The sequence below is a fragment of the Arachis duranensis genome, chromosome 10, assembly GCF_000817695.3.
Source record: "Arachis duranensis cultivar V14167 chromosome 10, aradu.V14167.gnm2.J7QH, whole genome shotgun sequence".
Taxonomy (NCBI): domain Eukaryota; kingdom Viridiplantae; phylum Streptophyta; class Magnoliopsida; order Fabales; family Fabaceae; genus Arachis; species Arachis duranensis.
The window spans coordinates 84,781,413-84,799,442 of NC_029781.3; the positions used below are offsets into that span (position 1 = coordinate 84,781,413).

General features: G+C 38.8%; 1 protein-coding gene across 1 annotated transcript; it reads left to right on the plus strand.

The window, feature by feature from the left end:
* The first annotated feature begins 12,034 nt into the window (after nt 1–12,034).
* Nucleotides 12,035–12,807, plus strand: LOC110276930 (protein MAIN-LIKE 1-like). The gene is made up of 3 exons (XM_021134036.1): nt 12,035–12,549; nt 12,621–12,711; nt 12,799–12,807. The coding sequence occupies exons 1-3, from the start codon at nt 12,035–12,037 to the stop codon at nt 12,805–12,807; spliced, it is 615 nt and encodes a 204-aa protein (XP_020989695.1).
* The last annotated feature ends 5,223 nt before the right edge of the window (nt 12,808–18,030 follow it).

The window sequence follows — 18,030 nt, forward strand, 5'->3', positions numbered from 1 at the left end:
ATTAATTAAATAATAAGTTAAATAGGAGCGAATATGGTTGGAAGATTTGGCAATTGGAATTTGATGATTTAAATATGATATTTGGATTCAGTGAATTTTTTCGAGTCGGAAAACATAGTTTTCTGCGTAAAAGCGCGCAGTGGAATTTTGACCGGCAGTACCGGCTGAGACCTGTCTGGTACTGCGGCTGAAAAAATTGATTATGAGTAAATAAGATTAAGAAATGAAGAATTATAATTAGGGGAGGTAGAAATATTTAAAGTGCGATTTAGAGTGCTAATCTTAAAGGTTTTGACCCAAAATTGGGCCAACGAACAAAAATAAGTGAACCGGGCCTAAGTGGGCCCAAGTCCCAACATATATAAACATTAGTTATGAGTATTTCAACTCATTTTACCCTAAAGAAAGGGTGTTGGGCACTGAAATGAGAAGAGAGAAGAGAAGAGAGAAAACCTAACTCTCTTTGACCTTCAAACCACCATAACTTGAGCTACGGAGCTCCGATTGACGAGCCGTTTGCGACCATGCATCACTCTTCTCATCCTCTACAATTTTATCTAAGTTTTGTGGTGAGTATTCCATTTATCTCTGTCCAATTTTCGAAATTCCCCACTGTTACACGTTTTTGGGTAGTTAGTGTTGAAATCTTGTGATTTTGGGTGTTTAGGGATACTCCAACATAGATTCTAAGTAGGTTCTACTCCTACTTCATATGGGCTGAGGTAAGAAGTGCTCAAACCCTTGTGATTTTTCATTTTTATGAGCCCTAAGTTGATGTATGTATGTGAAATTGGTTATGTTAGTGTATTTGGTGATTTTGATGCACAATTGAGAGGTTTGTGTTGCTTATGGAGCTTTAGTGAGGCTTGGAGTTAAGGGTTGGTGGAGACTTCCATAGAAGAGGCTCAATTGGTTTGGCTACAAGAGGTACGGTTTAAGTTTCATTTACGTACCGTGTGGTGTGATGAGAATTCCTAGGCTAGATGCCCCTAGGATTAAGTTTGGATTGTGTAAATGGCTGGTGCTAATATGCATAATTGGTACGTAATGTGAATTAATGATTGGATTGAGACTTGTGTGGCCTTGTATGCTTGGTCTATTGAGAATTTGATGTATTGGGTAATGAGTGTTGATTTGTGGTTTATGCATTTAAATTATGAAATTGGGCCGGAAGCCGTAAATCTTGGGCTGGAGGCCGGAAAGAGGTAAGGAAGATAAGTTGCTGTATGCATTGTATGATGACACAAGTGATTGGATGGATTTCAGATAATGAATATATGAATGATTGGGTTGGTTATTGAATAATAAGGTTTGAGGAGTTGAAGTGCGGAATTTGGTAATTTTGGGTGAAATTATATAGATGAGGTATGTTTGGTTTTGGTTGAGATATACTATGTGGTCATATATGTAATTATGATTATTGATGCCTTGATGGTATGATAATGCATGAGAGATATATATGTTGTGATATACACTTGAGGAATGATTAACATTAATTTGTGGGTGAAACCATGTGATAGTGAGTATGATATTGATTATGTATAATGATGATTGATTGAAAATAGTATTGTTGAAAATTGGAATGAGTAAGGATGTATGACATGTTAATGTGTTTGTAATTTAGCCATTTGTTTGAAATGGGTAAAAATGGTTATATGGCGGTTTTGTGAATTGTGGTAAGGTGTTAATGTATGAGTTGAGGAGGCTTGATGTTGATTTTGGTATATTTTGATTGATTTCAAAAAGGGTCGAAATTGGCATGCTTTGGTTGATTTTGAAAAGGGTTGAAAATGACTTGTTTTGTAAATGGCACTTTGTGGTTTTGTATGAAAATATAGTTTTTGGGCATACTTTGACGGAACATAACTTAGACTCTGGATCCCTGTTTTGTGCCAAACTCATTTAGAAATAAAATTGGATTCGGGATGTCCATGCCGTTTGAAGAACGGGCGAAAAACGATTTAAAATGAGAAAGTTATGTCCGTTAGAAGATTGGGGGTTGAATTTGTGAATTCTGCAGCTTTTAACTTAAAAATTTTTTAGCAGAATGACCCTCCACGCGAAGGCGCACTTGGCGCATACACGTCATTCTTCGAGAAGGCACCATCCACGCGTGCACGTAGTGTGCGCGGGCGCGTCGATGCGCTGCACCAAAGGCCCAGCTATTTTTCTGAGAGTTGTGCCAGAATTGTGCCAATTTTGTGCTTCGGGCGCAAAATGCACCCACGCGTACGCGTCGTTTGGCTATTTTTCAATCCACGCGTACGCGTGGGCGATGCATACGTATCAATGAACATTGTGGCCATCCACGCGTGCGCGTGAAGGACGCGTACGCGTGGCCCTGTTTTCATGCCAAAGTTGATTTTTGAGTTTTAAAAGCCAAATCTCATACTTCTAAGCCTCCGATCTCACCCCTTATGTATTAAATCATTATGATATGCCTAGCAATGAGAAATGAGCTAGGGGATGTGGTAACTTGCGAATAAAGCAAGGGAAAAAGTTATGATCAATGATAATCAAAGATGATTATATGAGATATGGAGGATGACGATGGAAATATCGGTATGCCATGAACCGAAGGGCTATATTTATTGATAAATGGCTGGTTCTTGATTGAACCATGAGCCGGATGGCTGAGTTATTGCCGGGTTATGGCAAAGCCATTATTGATTATGACTGAGTATAAATGCATAAATGATTAATGAATGACTGTGTTAAATGGATAATAATGGAAAATGTTGAAATGTGATGTGTGACCCCGGGTAGTTGGCAGTGGCATTGTCCACTTGCTCCGAGTATGAGACGGGAAAGGATGTTTATGATAAATGAGTTTAATTATGGAGTTTTGAATGAATGTATTTGTGATACCTGGGTAGTAGTAAGGGTGGTGGTTCATCCTGCTTGCTCCAGGTTAATGTTTGAGATTTGATAACAATGATAATTGCTTTTAAACTGAACGAATGTATGTTTTGATATCCTGGGTAGTAGCAAGGGTTGTGGTTCGTCCCACTTGCTCCAGGTCAGAGATTGTGACGCCTGGGTAGTAGCGGCAGTAGTGGTGAATCCACTCACTCCAGGTTGAGCTTTTAAACAACCGCCTGGGTAGTAGCCGCAGTAGTAGCAAGGGGGTTGTAGCTCAAACCTACTTGCTTCGCAAGGGGTGTTTCTGTCCTGTGGTTAGCTACCAGGACATGTCGGGTTGGCTATATAACCGACAGATGATATCATCAGCCATAGGGCAGGCATACATCATTTGCATATGTTTGAATTGTTTGGGTTTGTCTATTTATTTTGGATTTCTACACCATATATGCTATGTTACCTGATTATGTGCTACTTGTTCTACTTTTACCTTATTTGTGTATTACTTGCCTGTATTGCTTATGTGTTTACAATTGAGAGGCCCTTCATACTGGTGTCGGTGGATGTTGAGGGCTGTTCTTGACGAGATAATTTGAGTTCCCTGGGTAGACACAGTGATGTGGTTTCACTAGCTCCAGGTGAGGGTATGATGTATTGATACAGAATTACTGAGGTAGAACAACTGGTGATGGTTTTGCTTATGATTATGAGTCTGATTCGTGGAAGAGTCAGCGAGTTGGGAAACATGTGAAACATGAATTAGATTTAGCACTCCCTTATTACAGTTGCCTATTCATGGATTAGCGAGAACCTAGGATGGATAATTGGTGAAGAAGTTTAGGATGCTTAGTGAGTTTTTATTGCAGTGCATTGTATTTATTTGGCATTTTTACCGTACTGGGAACCCATGGGCCCGGGGTTCTCATTCCATATATATCTCTTATTTTTTCAGATACAGATCTAGATGCTCAAAAGTGAGTTGTGGGTCGTCTGAGAGACGGCGAAGATCCTTATTTTCTCTACTTTGTGTTTTGCTTAGAATCTCTCCACATTTGCTTTGAAAGGATTATATTATGTATTGTACTCTTTTGGAACTTGCCTATAGAGGCTCTTATGTTTCCTTTGGGAGAGATTAGGATATACTGTTGTCAACTACTTTCATACTGTACCATAACCGGCCTAAACTTCGCGGGTCGCGACTAGTGGCTATTTACTTACGTTATATATATATATCTGTTATCTATCTCTTAATCTCCTTTATGCCTTGTCCGTATATTGCTTTCGACTTCACGGTTTATCTTTTTGTTGTCAAAACATGATTGATACGTATTTGCGATTTTATTTATACTCTTTTTAGGCTTCTCAATTAATACTACTTCCGAAATTACCTATATTTATATATTAAAAATCCACCTGAGAGTCATACCACCGTAGTATCATTGACTTATGACTCGAGCATAAGGATTTGAATATTAGGGTGTTACATTATGGTATCAGAGCAGTTCATCCTCGTGAGTCTGAGAGATGGAACTGCTTATGTTTCAATGCATACTCTGAGTCTGTGCCTGTGCTAGTTAGGGTATCTAACTGATACATCTAGCATGAAGTCCATGAGTGTACCTTTGGTACTTTGAAGCACTATACTTCCGATATTGAGACTGATCAACTTGATATCAATTTTTTGGTGTGTATAGGAACCAGATGGTGCCTCGTGGACCCGATCGGGGACGTGAGAGAGATCGTACTAGTACACAGGAATCGGAAATCAACTCAAATAACCGGTAAACCTTATGGCGGCGTTGGAGAATATGGCTGCTGCTATGCAGGCCACCGCGGAGGCTCTTGGGCAACAGATAAACAATAATGGTAATGACGGAAGGAAAGCTCAGGGCCCGATGACACTGACAACTTTCTTAAAGGTTAATCCACTTAAGTTCAAGGGGAACCACCAATCCAACTGAAGCCGATACCTGATTTCAGGCTATGGAGCGAGCACTGCAAGCGCAGTTTGTACCCGAGGTGCAGTGTATTGAATTTGCTACCTATCTGCTTATTGGGGAAGCATCACATTGGTAGCAAGAGGCCCGACACCTCCTGCAGCGGGTGGATGATCCTATCACTTGGAATGCCTTCCAGGTGGAATTCTATAAAAAGTACTTTCCGAATTCCACCAGGACAGCCAAGGAATTGGAGTTACTGCAGCTGAAGTAAGGTGCTATGTCCGTATCTGAGTATACAGACAAATTTGAGGAGCTATTCAGGTTTTTCCGCATGTGTCAGGGAGCTCCGGGAGACTTCGAGGAATGGAAATGCATTAAGTATAAAGGAGGGCTCCGGAGCGACATCTTAAGTTCAGTGGGACCAATGGAGATCCGAACTTTTTCAGAGTTGGTGAATAAGAGCAGAATTGCTGAAGATTGTGCGAAAAAGAGGGCTGCAGAGAAAGGAAGTCATAGAGAGCACAACCAAGGATTCGCACCAAAGGGTCGAGAGTTTAAGGGGAGAGGATACGTACAACACTTTTCCCAATGACGAAATAACTTTGCGACGAGTGAGGAGTCCCAAAGAAATGGTAAGGGAAAACGGGCAACGGCTGCTTTTGATGTTTTGAGCTGTCAGAGATGTGGAAGTCATCACCCAAATAGGCCGTGCCGATTGGGGTTAGGTGAATGTTACAAGTGCGGGTTACCAGGGCATGTATCAAGAAATTGCCAACAATGAGAGAATCAGGATGCGGGCCGATTGCGACAATAAGATTGAGGTAATTGCAATAATCAGGCTTAAAGGACTGTGTGTGATTTTATAATACTGCCTGTACAGTAAAACTGGGAATGTTGAGCTTAATATTAGACTTAGAAGCAAACCAGATAGTCCGAGTAAGGATTTGCCTTAATACAAATGGATAAATGCCTGTGATATAAACGATTTTCTGTTGAGAATGATGTGTTGTGTTTGTTATGTAGTTGGTTGATTTCTGGATTTTTGGTGAAACGGATTGAACCCGTGACTTTTAGTTCCTTTGATTTAAATAGATAAGGAATGGTCCTAAATGATGGATTTGGAAACGTTGATTTGAAATGCCAGTCATGCTAAGTTGTGGTTGAGTACTTGAGGAAGTAAGTGATAGAGCTAATACTAGACGAGAGTTCAGAATAAAGCAGCAGAAACTTGCGGAAGCAGTAACACAGGATAGATACGAATAGGAGCTGTAAAAGTTTACTATAATATCTTAAGTTTGAATACTAGAAGGGTTAAGCGGGTTACTGCAAGTAATGATCCCCAAATAGTTGGAATTGATTGTAGTTGCGAGCTTTGATGGTTCTAAAGCGGATGAGAAAATTATCATTGATGCATAATTGGATTTAGATGATGAGAGAGTGCAAGTTGTCGTATTTGAGAGATGAGTACTATGATGTTTGATCATAGTAACCTTGGATTTAGATTGAGATTTATAATGATTGGTTTTGAAAGACGAACGTGAAAACCATTAAATTGAATTGCTGATGTGGTACTGAGATTAAGTTATAGTTTCGAGAAGGACCTTTGATTTGAATAACTTTAACAAAAGAGATGTGTTTCAAATGCTTTTATAGATTATTAAAAGAAAGCCGGATTCTTATGATTTTGTTAGCTTGTTATTCCAAACTCATTTGATTTCTAGAAATGAAAGGGGTTTTTGATTGATGAGTCAGAGACTTTATAACAGCAAGTCATATAGAAATTCGAGGGTTTGAGAATAAGAAAGTAAGTTTGGAGGTTATGCTTGGAGTTGAACTATGATTAGAGGAATTGGCTTGGCAGAGAAAGAGGATAGTGATGGAGTATGATTAAGGTGTGGTGATAATCTTTGATTGATTATAGTGATGTGGGATGATGGCTATGATTAACGATGATGGCAATATTATTGATGACATGATTTGAGATTTAATAGGGTGAGGGTTGATGAGACGATAAAAGTAAGGAACGAGGCTATTGGTCGGCATTGAACGAATGACCGAGATCCTCGGAGATAGAGAAATTAGAGCGCGGCAACAGAAGCGCGCAGAGTAAAAGGACCTTGGAATTGTTATGCGTTGGATATAAAGGCACACTACGCGTGCGTACTCGTAGTGATAGATGAAATTTTCGAGGACAAAAATTTCTGTTAGGGGGTAGAATGTAATACCCGGTCAAACCGAAATTAATTAAATAATAAGTTAAATAGGAGCGAATATGGTTGGAAGATTTGGCAATTGGAATTTGATGATTTAAATATGATGTTTGGATTCAGTGAATTTTTTCGAGTCAGAAAACATAGTTTTCTGCGTAAAAGTGCGCAGTGGAATTTTGACTGGCAGTACCGGTTGAGACCTATCTGGTACTGCAGCTGAGAAAATTGATTATGTGTAAATAAGTTTGAGAATGAGGAATTATAATTAGGGGAGGTAGAAATATTTAAAGTGCGATTTAGAGCGCTAATCTTAAAGGTTTTAGCCCAAAATTGGGCCAACGGACAAAAATAAGTGAACCGGGCCTAAGTGGGCCCAAGACCCAACATATATAAACATTAGTTATGAGCACTTCAGCTCATTTTGCCCTAAAGAAGGGGTGTTGGGCGCTGAATTGACAAGAGAGAAGAGAAGAGATAAAACTTAACTCTCTTTCACCTTCAAACCATCTTAACTTGAGCTACGGAGCTCCGATTGATGAGCCGTTTACGGCCACGCGTCACTCTTTTCATCATCTACAATTATATCTAAGTTTTGTGGTGAGTATTTCATTCATCTCTGCCCAATTTTCGAAAGTCCCCACTATTACACGTTTTTGGGTAGTTAGTGTTGAAATCTTGTGATTTTGGGTGTTTAGGGATACTCCAACATGGATTCTAAGTGGGTTCTACCCCTACTTCATATGGGCTGAGGTAAGAAGTGCTTAAATCCTTGTGATTTGTCATTTTTATGAGCCCTAGGTTGATGTATGTATGTGAAATTGGTTATATTAGTGTATTTGGTGATTTTAATGCACAATTGGGAAGTTGGTGTTGCATGTGGAGCTTTGGTGAGGCTTGGACCTAAGGGTTGGTGGAGACTTCCATAGAAGATGCTCAATTGGTTTGGCTGCAAGAGGTACGGTTTAAGTTTTATTTAAGTACCATGTGGTGTGATGAGAATTGCTAGGCTAGATGCCCCTAGGATTAAGTTTGGATTGTGTAAATGGTTGGTGCTAATATGCATAGTTGGTACGTAATATGAATTAATGATTGGGTGGAGAATTGTGTGGCCTTGTATTCTTAGTGTATTGAGAATTTGATGTATTGGGTAATGAGTGTTGATTTGTGGTTTATGCATTTAAATTGTGAAATTAGGCCGGAGGCCGTGAATCTTGGGCCGAAAGCCAGAAAGAGGTAAGAAAGGTAAGTTGATGTGTGCATTGTATGATGACACAAGTGATTAGATGAATTTCAGATAATAAATATATGAATGATTGGGTTATTTATTGAATAATAAGGTTTGAGGAGTTGAAGTGTGGAATTTGGTAATTTTTGGTGAAATTATATAGATGAGGTATGTTTGGTTTTGGTTGAGATATATTATGTGGTCATATATGTGATTATGATTATTGATTCATTGATGGTATGATGATGCATGAGAGATATGTATGTTGTGATATACGCTTGAGAAATGATTAAGGTTAATTTGTGGGTGAAACCATGTGCTAGTGAGTATGATATTGATTATGTATAATGATGATTGATTGGAAATAATATTGTTGGAAATTGAGATGAGTAAGGATGTATGACATGTTAATGCATTTGTAATTTAGCCATTTGTTTGAAATGGGTAAAAATGGTTATATGGCGGTTTTGTGAATTGTGGTAAGGTGTTAATGCATGAGTTGAGGAGGCTTGATGTTGATTTTGGTATATTTTGATTGATTTCAAAAAGGGTCAAAATTGGCATGCTTTGGTTGATTTTGAAAAGGGTTGAAAATGGCTTGTTTTGTAAATGGCACTTTGTGGTTTTGTATGAAAATATGGTTTTTGGGCATACTTTGATGGAACATAACTTGGACTCCAGATCCCTGTTTTGTGCCAAAATTGTTTAGAAATAAAATTGGATCCGGGATGTCCATGCTATTTGAAGAACGGGCAAAAAATGATTTAAAATGAGAAAGTTATGTCCGTCGAAAGATTGGGGGTTGAATCTGTGAATTCTGCAGCTTTTAACTTAGAAAATTTTTAGCAGAATGACCATCTGCGTGTAGGCACACTTGGCGCGTACGCGTCGTTCTTCGAGATCGCACCATCCATGCGTGCGCGTAGTGTGCGCAGGTGCATCGATGCGTTGCACCAAAGGCCCAGCTATTTTCCCGAGAGTTGTGCCAGAATTGTGCCAATTTTGTGCTTGGGGCGCAAAATGCACCCACGCGTACGTGTGGCTGATGCGTGCGCGTTGTTTGGCTATTTTTTAATCCACGCATACGCGTGGGCGACGCATATGCATCGATGAACATTGTGGCCATTCACGCGTGCACGTGGAGGACGCGTACGCATGGCCCTGTTTTCATGCGAAAGTTGATTTTTGAGTTTTAGAAGCCAAATTTCATACTTCTAAGCCTCCGATCTCACCTCTTATGTATTAAATCATTATGATATGCCTAGCAATGAGAAAGGAACTAGGGGATGTGGTAACTTGCGAATGAAGCAAGGAAAAAAGTTATGATCAATGATGATCAAAGATGATTATATGAGATATGGAGGATGACGGTGGAAGTACCGTGTATGCCATGAGCCGAAGGGCTATATTTATTATTAAATGGCTGGTTCTTGATTGAACCATGAGCCGGATGGCTGAGTTATTTCCGGGATACGACAAAGCCATTATTAATTATGGCTGAGTATAAATGCATATATGATTAATGCATGAATGTGTTAAATGGATAATAATGAAAAATGTTGAAATGTGATGTGTGACCCCGGATAGTAGGCAGTGGCGTTGTCCACTTGCTCCGGGTATGATACGGAAAAGGATGTTTATGATAAATGAGTTTAATTAGGAAGTTTTGAATGAATGTATTTGTGATACCTGGGTAGTAGTAAGGGTGGTGGTTCATCCCGCTTGCTCCAGGTTAATGTTTGAGATTTGATAACAATGATGATTGCTTCTAAACTGAACGAATGTATGTTTTGAGATCCTGGGTAGTAGTAAGGGTTGTGATTCGTCCCACTTATTCCAGGTCAGAGATTGTGACGCCTGGGTAGTAGCGGCAGTAGTGGTGAATCCACTCGCTCCAGGTTGAGCTTTTAAACACCCGCCTGGGTAGTAGCCACAGTAGTGGTTATTCCACTGGCTCTAGGTTAAGCGGGTAGTAGCAAGGGGGTTGTAGCTCAAACCTACTTGCTTTACAAGGGGTGTTTCTGTCCAATGGTTAGCTACCAGGACATGTCGGGTTAGCTATATAACCGATAGATGATATCATCAGCCATAGGGCAGGCATACATCATTTGCATATGTTTGAATTGTTTGGGTTTGCCTATTTGTTTTGGATTTCTACATCATATATGCTATGTTACCTGATTATGTGCTACTTGTTCTACTTGTATCTTATTTGTGTATTACTTACCTGTATTGCTTGTGTTTGTACAATTGAGAGGCCCCTCATGCTAGTGTCGGTGGATGTTGAGAGCTGTTCTTGACGAGATAATTTGAGCTCCCTGGGTAGACGCAGTGATGTGGTTTCACTAGCTCCAAGTGAGAGTATGATGTATTGATACAGAATTGCTGAGGTAGAACAACTGGTGATGGTTTTGCTTATGATTATGAGTCTGATTTGTGGAAGAGTCAGCGAGTTGGAAAACATGTGAAATATGAATTAGATTTAGCACTCCCTTATTACAATTGCCTATTCATGGATTAGCGAGAACCTATGATGGATAATTGGTGAAGAAGTTTAGGATGCTTAGTGAGTTTTTATTGCAGTGCATTGTATTTATTTGACACTTTTACCGTACTGGGAACCCATGAGCCCGGGGTTCTCATTCCGTATATATCTCTTGTTTTTTCAAATACAGATCCAAATGCTCAGAAGTGAGTTGTAGGTCGTCTGAGAGACGGCGAAGATCCTTATTTTCTCTACTTTGTGTTTTGCTTAGAATCTCTCCACCTTTGTTTTGAAAAGATTATATTATGTATTGAACTCTTTTGAACTTGCCTATAAAGGCTCTCATGTCTCCTTTGGGAGAGATTAGGATATATTGTTGTCAACTACTTTCATACTGTACCCTAGCCGGCCTAAACTTCGCGGGTCACGACTAGTGGCTATTTACTTAGGTTATATATATCTATCTGTTATCTATCTCTTAATCTCCTTTATGCCTTGTCTGTATATCGCTTTCGGCTTCACGGTTTATCTTTTTGTTGTCAAAACGTGAGTGATACGTCTTCGCGATTTTATTTATACTCTTTTCAGGCTTCTCGATTAATACTACTTCCAAAATTACCTATATTTATATATTAAAAATCCACCTGAGAATCGTACCACTGTAGTATCATTGACTTATGGCTCGAGCATAAAGATTTGAATATTAGGGTGTTACAAATAATAATATCATAATTTTCAAAAATTAAAAATTATTTAAAATAATTTCTAGTATTATTAATAATTTAGAAGTTAAATTATTATTATTCTGGAATTTAGTAAACTGGATTTAGTAATATCAATTGTTTTTTGGTATTTTCAATAATTAATGATAGTTGTTAGGTATTTAATTAATATATTTTGTGTAGTTAAATGTGAAAATTTTTAATAATGATAGTTAATTAATTGGTAGGTTAGTTGTCTTTATGCATACATGCTAGTTACTAAATTAGCTAATTAATAGTAAATTTAGCATTAGTTTAATAAATTAGTTACTATTATTAGAAAACTATTAACTTTTAGTAGTAAATTAATAATTATTAATGATTTGACTAATAGTTTGTTATGTTTTTGTAGAGTTCACAAAATTTGATATGTAACCAGCTACTGCCTCCGGATCGGTACAATCATAGTGTGGAGGAGCATTTACAGTTTACTAATTTTTATCGTGTTTTCCAGATTGGAATAGTTCAATATCAGAAAGCACGGGTAAATGCTGTAGTCGAGAGGTGGCACTCAGACACACACATTTCACCTTCCGGTTGGTGAGTGTTTTATGACACTAGAAGATGTGGCTGTTATTCTTGGTCTTCTGATAAACGGTCTTCCAGTGACAGGAGTGACTATTAGTAGTTTTAAAGGCTTAAAGGCTGAGTGTTTGCACCAATTTGAGGTTGCACTGAGAAAGTCAGACTGTAGAGGAAGCTTCATAAAATTGACGTGGATTCGGGATTTAAAAGAATGTTTACAGTTGATTGGCAAAAATAGTATTCAGAGGTACGTAAAGTGCCATATTATGTCGTTATTTGGTACGATCCTGTTTGGAGATAAGTCTGGGGCATCTGTGCACTGGAAGTTTCTGCCTTTGCTTCGTGATTTTAGCAGTATCGGACAGTATAATTGGGGATCGGCATGCGTAGCACACTTGTACAGGGCATTATGCAGGGCATCTCGTATTGACTACACGGAAATCGATGGTCCACTAACACTTTTGCTAGCTTGGGCTTGGATTCGTCTACCATATCTTGCGCTAATTCCTAGGGAACGTCGTAGTTTTTCGCTTGCTAACAGGTAACATTATCGACTTACATCGTGTCTTCATATTTAGAATCCAATTTTGTTAATGAAATAAACCATATTAGGTGGCGTAACTGGGAGCGTAGAGACCGACGCTATAGATATCTTAGTCTTGCTCACTTTAAGAAGTTATTAGATGATCTTCAGGAAGGCCAGGTGTGTTTTCAGTAAAGAAGTATTTGTTTCGGGTTTAGTCTTATTATTTTTCAGATTGTAATCATATGTTTCTTTTATTGTGTGCAGTTTGTGTGAATTGCCTATGGTGTTGATCGTATTGAGCCAAACATGATTTCTGCAGACATCTACATGCACTCAATTGTGTGGAGCACTACGGTGCCATTTGTATCATTTGAATGCATTGAATGGCATGCAACCGATAGATTTAGGCGATAGTTTGGTTTCATTCAGGGAGTTCCTCATCAGGAACGGAGTCTAAACAAGGCACACGAGAAAGTCTTGACTGGTCCTAAGAATCTTGACTGGGCCACAGCCACGACTCATTCATTTTGGGTGATGCAGTGGACAAATAGGTATAATCACGTTCTTACTAAGCTTCCCATGCCTCCATAGCATCCCTTAGAGATTTACATGTACTGGTACCGTACAAAATATGGCAACCACTTGAACTTGTCGGATCTTATGGTGCAAGAGAATGATGAGGGCAACCAGTTAGGGATGATGACAATCAAGAGTAGGAGCCACAGTCACTGCCACCTCCACCTCCACCTCCACAAGAACAACCACAGTCCTCGGTCTCATATGTACCTCAAACACAGTTTACCCCGTCATACCCATTACATCAGCAGTATTTGAGTACTCCACAATTTGACGTAGGAGACGGAGCTTCATTTAGCCAGTTACTTGGGTTCATGGCTGTAAATCCAAGCCAATCACAATCTAGCCATCAGCCTGATACAATGACGAGTAGGTATTCCTTGGACACTAGGCATCTATGCCGCATTTCCTCAGGTACTTCTAGAGGGTTAGTATTTGGAGACTGTAGTAGGAGTGATTGTGGTCGAGGAATTCTCAATAGCCAAAACCCATGACATATTTCAATGGGTCTAATTGAAGAAAATGCTAAGGTAATTGAGCAAAAGACTGATGACTATCTAGTAGATGTACTAGATGATGAGGATGACGAGGAGGATGAAAATGAGGATGTGGATGAGGATGAAGAATCCCACAATGATGAGTCTGATCATGCAGGTCCTAGTACATGTTTACTTTTTTGTCAATTGATTATATTATATTCATATTTGGATCTTCTGTTGTTTGATTATATTATATACATATTTGGTGGAGGATATGTTGTTTGATTATATTACATTTATGTTTAGATGGTCTATTTAATTAAATTATATACAGGTGAAGCATGAACTCCAGATCAGACAGGCAAAGACTACAATCTTAGAGTTGGTCCGCCACGTCATAACGCTAACCGATTCACCCCGTTCATGTTCAAAAGGGCCACCAAGAAATGCAAGAGTTTTGTGAAAGATGTAAAGTGGGCAATGAGAAAATAGTTGTGTACTTAATATTTTCTATGTATCATTTAACTTTTCTATGTATCATTACTATGCATGTCATAGAGTACTTGGATAAGTTATAAAGTTTCAAATATCGTAGAGTGTTTGGGTAAAATATAAAGTCGCAAATGTCATAGAGTAATTTGATAAAATTACAATGTTTCAAATATCATAGAGTTTTTGGATAACATATAAAGTCGTAAATGTCATAGAGTACTTGGATGAAATGTAAAATATATAACTCTACTGAGTATTATTGCCGGCACTTGCACCACCTGACTGACGGTGTAAAATCCCTATAATATCCTTATTCTTCTTTTTTCCCAAACCAAACCCTAACCCTAAATTACTAAACAAATCCCACACATTCATTCTCTCCCACACACCCCCTTCCAACGGACAGTGAGAACAAAAGAGAGAAAGAGGGAAGAGAGGGAGAGCGATAGAGGAAGGAAGAAGAGAAGAGGGGAAGAGAGATGCAGTGCCGGTGGGAGTCACTACCACCGCCATCGTTGTGCTTGAGAGGAACCTGAGGAGTGAGAGAGGGAGAGAGCATGTGATGGCCAGAAAGAGGGCAGTGCCACTGTTGGGGCTGTTGCGGTGGTTACCATCGTCACTGAAGGAGCTCGTCGCTAAGCTGCTGTGTCGGCAACAAAGGAGAGCTCGTTGGAAAGCTGCTGTTCTGTCTGGTCGTGCTCTATCCTCCATTCTTCCTTCACTGGAGCCTTTCGCCACTACCCTTGCCCTTTTGAAAATGCCGTAGGAATCACTTCGCACCTCTGTCAGTTCTGTTTCACTGCCGTTCTAGCCTGGTTAGTGGTTGCTTGTTCTATTTTGTTTCTGTCACTGTTTTACCACTGTCGTTGATGTTGTTATAATTGCTCTGTCTTTAGTTGTTGTTGTTGCGTGCCATTAGCTTGTTGCTTCTGTTATGTTGTTCCCATTTGCCATTCTGTCTGGCTGTCGGAGTTGTCGCTTCCCCAGTCCAAAATTTGCGCTCTTTCATACCCTTTAGTTTGGCACTCCGGGTTTATTCTCTTCGGTCCCTTGGGACCATGTTTTGAGTAGGCTTTACATTTATAACCATTAACTTTTTGGTATATTCTATTATGAGTTTCTAATTATTTATAAAACTATTGTTGAAGAACTTTGATTTGATTAGAATAATTGATTTATTATAGTTGAAAAAATATTTTTATGAAGCTCATTCCTTAGAAATTTTACAAGAGACTATATAAATATTTGATGAAGCTTTATATTATTTTAGAATATTTGATTTTACTCGAATATATACTTTTGAAGCATTGAGGTATTTGTTAGTACTCACTGACTTTGAAATTGTGAAATGTGTGTGAAATTACTTATGATTGAAGAAGGTATGATTAGAAAAGATTTCTTATGAGAACGTATTATCTGATTTGATTCGATACGTATATATTTTAAAGATTGAAGATTTATTATATTTGAAATTATATGTTTTGAATTGGTTTGGGAGACTCATATTAGAAAACCGTAGTTAACGGCAGTTATGACGTTAACTTAGATGCATCTAACTCAAACTCCAGCTAGCAGGGGTGTTGCTAGCCTAGTGTGTAGGCCACACGTTAGATTTGTTATTCTGTTAGGACACAAAAGAGGAAAGGGATACCCATAGAGATGAAGCTGCAAAGTGTGGACTTTTGATTTGATTTCTGTACGAGAACTCCCTTATTGATTCACTTATTTATATAAATTATTATTTTTTAAATAAATTATTTTTATGATAATGTTTATATGGTCTCATGTGGATTATAGATGTACTGTCTGGTAACTGAGTTGCAAAACTCATTCCGTTTTTCTAAAAATATTTTTCAGGAATAAATACTTGAATGTGTGAGCCTTTCTATTCAAGAGTAATTATCTGCAATTGGTACTTCATTTTTGTTGAGTTCCTAGACGTCATATGCTCCATATGTCACAGGCAAGATCTATCCATATTTATTTATTTTATCTTTGGTTAAAAGTATATAATTATTCATTTTAGAAACTGTAAATTTATTCAAAACATTTGTAACCTTTTTTATTATCTTATATTTGAATCTGTTAGGCTTACTAGGGGATAATTTTCCTGAGCACCAGTCATGGCTCATTTTGGGCCATGACAGACGGCATATACTAAGGTTGTAGCCCTCGGCCCAACATTGGCTACATCGCCTAGGACCACGTAACATTTGCGTGTCCATCTCGTTCAAGAAATCCGTCATCCTTGGGCGACCTTTGGTAACTTGTTTCAGGAATGAATTTGGTACGAATCGAGGCCCGTTGTAAGCAGGCCATGTAGTAGGATTCCCCAATGGCCTAAACCTGGCTCGGTAAACCCTTCGAACTTGGTTCATTTTATAAACATCATGAACATACACTTGCCAATCTAGCCATTGATTCGCACAATATGTAAACACATTTCGACATAGAATTCGGTCTACCTGGGACTCGCCACAGTCTCATTGTTGTTGATAGAGGTCGACGACATACTCCATTCCACTTGGCATCTCAGGCACTTCAAAGACTTCATTCTGTTTGTCCAAACAATTAACTTGGATGTTTCCTAATGCAAGTTGATTTGCATGCAATTTTGAGGTCACAAGCTCATAAAAAACAAAGTTGATTTGCATGCAATTTTGAGGTCACAAGCTCATAAAAAACATGTCCAGCATTAATCCGAGCCTTTGCTTTGGCTCTTTTTCGGGTGAACAACTCATTAAGCATGTCGAATGTTGCTTTGAAAAGTGCAACGATAGGGAGATTGTGTGCATCCTTCAAAACTGAGTTGATTCATTCCACTAGGTTCATGGTCACGTGACCCCATCGATAACCACCATTGAATGTCAACGCATACTGTTCGTAGGGAATTCGGTTTAACCAGTTAGTGTTCTCGTAAACACTGGTAACACATGTCGTACTCGCAAGCCATCCTCGAATATCCTGTGCAATAAGAAAAAACAAAGAGAAAAAAAAGTAAATGAGAAACACTGTTTGAAGTTAACCCTGTTAATAATGAAATTTGACATACTCAACGTTACCTATATTGAGGACAAGCTTTTGCAGGTATGGTGCCTTGAACTTTCTCAAAAAATTGGACTTTATATGCCTGATGCAAAATATATGGAAAGCTCTAGGAGGAGACCAAGCTCTGTTACTTTGGGCAATAGCTGCATTGATGGATTCGTGTAGGTCAGATATCAGTCCCACACCATCCTGAGTGACCACATGTTGTCGCAGGTTACTAAAAAAAAGTGTCACGCATCAGAAGTCTCTCCCTTCACAATAGCAAATGCAATTGGGACGATGTTGTTGTTACCATCCTGTGAAACTACAACCAACAAACAACCCTTATACTTTCCGTACAATTGAGTCCCATCTACCTGGACAACTAGTTTACAATATCTGAATGCTCTAATGTAGGGGTAATAACTCCAGAAGACTCGATATAATACCCAGATATCACTTACTAAGTCATCGTCTTGTGGTGCACGAATTTGTGATTCGCACAACTAACCAGCAAGTGCACTGGGTCGTCCAAGTAATACCTTACGTGAGTAAGGGTCGATCCCACGGAGATTATCGGTTTGAAGCAATCAATGTTTATTTTATTAATCTTAGTCAGGAGGTCAATAAGGTTATTTGGATTTAATTGTAAGAAGTCAAAGTAATTAAAATTATTAGAAAAATAATGGAGAATAATAGTGTTACTTGTTGTGCAGCGATGAGAAATATGTTGGAGTTTTGGAGATGCTTTGTCCTCTAAATTTCTGCAATGTAATATTTAACTCAATTGTTTGTAAAGCACGTCTACGGCAAGCTGTATGTAGGGTGTCACCATTGTCAGTGGCTACTTCCCATCCTCTCAGTGAAAACGTTCCTATGCTCTGTCACAGCACGGCTAATCATCTGTCGGTTCTCAATCAGG